The sequence below is a fragment of the Cydia strobilella genome, chromosome 8 (assembly GCF_947568885.1).
Source record: "Cydia strobilella chromosome 8, ilCydStro3.1, whole genome shotgun sequence".
In the NCBI taxonomy this organism is placed as follows: Eukaryota; Metazoa; Arthropoda; class Insecta; order Lepidoptera; family Tortricidae; genus Cydia; species Cydia strobilella.
In genome coordinates, this window is record NC_086048.1 from 7034582 (window position 1) to 7036138 (window position 1557).

At 41.5% G+C, this 1557-nt stretch overlaps 1 protein-coding gene across 1 annotated transcript; it reads left to right on the top strand.

The window, feature by feature from the left end:
• The first annotated feature begins 249 nt into the window (after positions 1–249).
• On the top strand, positions 250–1256 carry LOC134743324 (aquaporin AQPAe.a-like). The gene has a single exon (XM_063676717.1). It carries the CDS (start codon positions 478–480, stop codon positions 1228–1230), a length of 753 nt encoding a protein of 250 aa, XP_063532787.1. The 5' UTR covers positions 250–477; the 3' UTR covers positions 1231–1256.
• The last annotated feature ends 301 nt before the right edge of the window (positions 1257–1557 follow it).

The window sequence follows — 1557 nt, forward strand, 5'->3', positions numbered from 1 at the left end:
GTCTTATAATTGGAGTTATTGTAGCCCTAATCCGGCTTGATAACTGGTTCCATCGGGCCAATTCGAGTTTTAGTTTTGCGATTTGATTCCGATACGATACTAGTCTGTCCGTGTCAAAAATGGCGTTTTTGGTTGAAGAATTCTCCCTTTGACACTGACAGATGAGTATCGTATCGGAATCAGATCGCATAACTAAAACTCGAATTGGCCCATGTTTCACAGTAGTCTAGATACAGCTGCAGAGACGTCAATATTACTTGAACCTCAGCACAGGCGCGCCGCGCCGTGTGTCGCTCGCGAGGATATTCACTTTCGATTATTTAACAGGATTTTGTTGCCGTGATTCGCACTTCACTGTTACCTATGAACAATGGCCGGACAGTTATAAAGAATCATTTATGGCTCAATGTGCGTGAAGTTTTTAGCGTGTGATAGCGCTTCTTGCCTAATTTGAAAGAAATAATAGTAATAACTAATATGGAATCAATAATTACGGTGGCAGAAAACAAAGTTAAACAAGATGTTTCGATAGTTGTTGTTTCTTGGTGCCGTTCAAACTGGACTAAGCTTGTATCAGAAGTTGTTGCCACGTTCTTACTGATATTTTTGGGATGTGCGTCATGCATACCTATAGACGGATTCGACCCTATGCCGCCCATGTATTCGCCGCTCACGTTTGGGTTTGCGGTTCTGATAAACGTGCAAACGTTCGGTCACATTTCTGGGGCACATATGAACCCCTGCATAACTCTACTATCAATATTCTGGGGTAAGATATCAATAGTGTTAGGAGTATGCTACTTCATTGCACAGGTTTTGGGATCTACTTTTGCGTCGTGGGTTTTATTAAATGTGTCACCAGTGGATTTTGTTACGGAAGGAGTGTGCGTGACGCAGCCCCACGAGCGTCTCCACGCGTGGCAAGCTGTTATTATAGAAATGATCTTGACGTGCACACTTTGTCTAATAACCTGTGCACTTTGGGATCCTGTTAATGAGAGGAACCAGGAATCTACTGCGATCAAATTTGGGCTAACTGTGGCTGGTTTGTCGTTCGCGGGCGGGCCGCTGACCGGGGCCAGCATAAACCCTGCGCGCACGCTCGGCCCAGCGCTGGTGGCCGGTAAATGGACTGCTCAATGGGTCTATTGGGTAGGACCGTTCCTTGGAACATTCATAGCTGCGTTATACATGTTTATATGGCTCGAAAAACCGAATAAATCATTATAAGACTACGACTTACTAATAATTTTTTATATATCTCAAATAAAATTATATTTTTTTATTATTGTCTTCTTATTTGACCTGAACTTACTTTGAGCATGTAGCTACCAAGCATATAGCTAGACAGGATGTAGATAGTTACCTTCAAGGTAATAATACTTACTTAATATAATTCAGTGACTAGGTAGATGGATCTATATGGATTTCTTCTACAAAAGGATGAAATTTACCTACTTTTACGTAACTAGCAATTTTACTGCGTATTAAATCACATTTACAAGGGGGTCTATCGCGAATTTATTTTGTTACCTTTATTTACCGACGTTTTGACAC